Source organism: Sorex araneus, chromosome 6, assembly GCF_027595985.1.
Source record: "Sorex araneus isolate mSorAra2 chromosome 6, mSorAra2.pri, whole genome shotgun sequence".
Taxonomy (NCBI): Eukaryota; Metazoa; Chordata; class Mammalia; order Eulipotyphla; family Soricidae; genus Sorex; species Sorex araneus.
Genome location: NC_073307.1, coordinates 87,915,539 through 87,916,747, shown reverse-complemented (window position 1 = coordinate 87,916,747; position 1,209 = coordinate 87,915,539). Strand labels below are relative to the sequence as shown.

Genomic DNA, 1,209 nt, shown 5'->3' with positions numbered 1-1,209 from the left:
AGAAACTGGGTGGTCAGATTTCTTTTTTTTTTTTTTTGTGAGAAGTGGTAAGTATTCTTTATTTAATGTTATACGTACATCACATTAAAATACTTTTCAGTAAGTGAAAGGCAACATTTTTAGATACAGGGAATTTTTAATTAAATCGGCATAATTAAAAGATATAAGGTCACTGCCAACGAATCTTATCAGGCTAAGAAACACAACCTAAGGAGACAGTGATACCCTCAATCTTTAGATATTAATATAGCCAGTTCTATAAATCTGAATAGAAAACTATTCTCCCAGATATGAGATGGCAATCTCCATCCCTTGGAAAGGTGAATGTGATGAATTAACGTCATATCTTTGGAAAGGAACAGTGATTGCACTTGCTGACCTGGAATTATCATTAAAATTCAAAAAGCTGATCATACTCATTCAAAACACAAGCCAATCTTATTTAAATCAGGGCTGCCCAACAAAAATACGCTATCGGTCACTCATGATCTGAATTCTGGTGAATGAGATGGACTTAAATATGGTACACATAAAAAAGTCATGAGACATTTGTTTTGTAATAAATAAGGCCGTGCCAACTATTACTCATTAGTAGCTTTTTTGAGATAAGCTATCAACTCTGCTCGTTCGGTCTTCTTCTTAATGCCAGCGAAGATCATTTTTGTTCCAGGGATGTACTTCTTGGGATTCTCCAAATACTCCATCAGCGTATCCTCATTCCAGGTGATGCCTTTGTTCTTGTTGGCATCGGTGTAAGAGAATCCAGCGGCTTGACCGGTCTTTCGCCCAAACAGACCATGGAGATTGGGCCCCGTCTTGTGCTTGCCTCCCTTCTCCACGGTATGGCACTGAGCGCACTTCTGGACAAAGATCTTCTTGCCCTTCTCAATATCACCCATTTTAGAATCTCGCCTTCGTCTCACTTGACACGAAGGGTCCGGTCTGGGTGGTCAGATTTCAATGGGTGTATTCGTGGGTGTATTCGGAACTGTGTCCTCACGGGCTGGGGACAGCTGGGAGGGCAGGGCAGGTTCGTTCTCTTTTATAGAAGTGGAAGTTGAGGACCCAGAGAACTTCTCCAAGATAATAGGATCCTTTGGGACTGATCAAGAGCAGATCTCATGAGTGATGATTGAAAATATTTAGCAACCAAGTGGCACCAATATCAATTAATCATGTCAGATGCTGCTGTAGACAAGGGGATCTTTT

The 1,209-nt window shown here is 40.5% G+C and overlaps 1 protein-coding gene across 1 annotated transcript; it reads right to left on the bottom strand.

Moving 5' to 3' along the window:
• Positions 1-356: 356 nt before the first annotated feature.
• LOC101543750 (cytochrome c, somatic) lies at positions 357-936 on the bottom strand. Its single transcript, XM_055142463.1, has one exon. It carries the CDS (start codon positions 897-899, stop codon positions 582-584), a length of 318 nt encoding a protein of 105 aa, XP_054998438.1. The 5' UTR covers positions 900-936; the 3' UTR covers positions 357-581.
• Between the last annotated feature and the right edge of the window lie 273 nt (positions 937-1,209).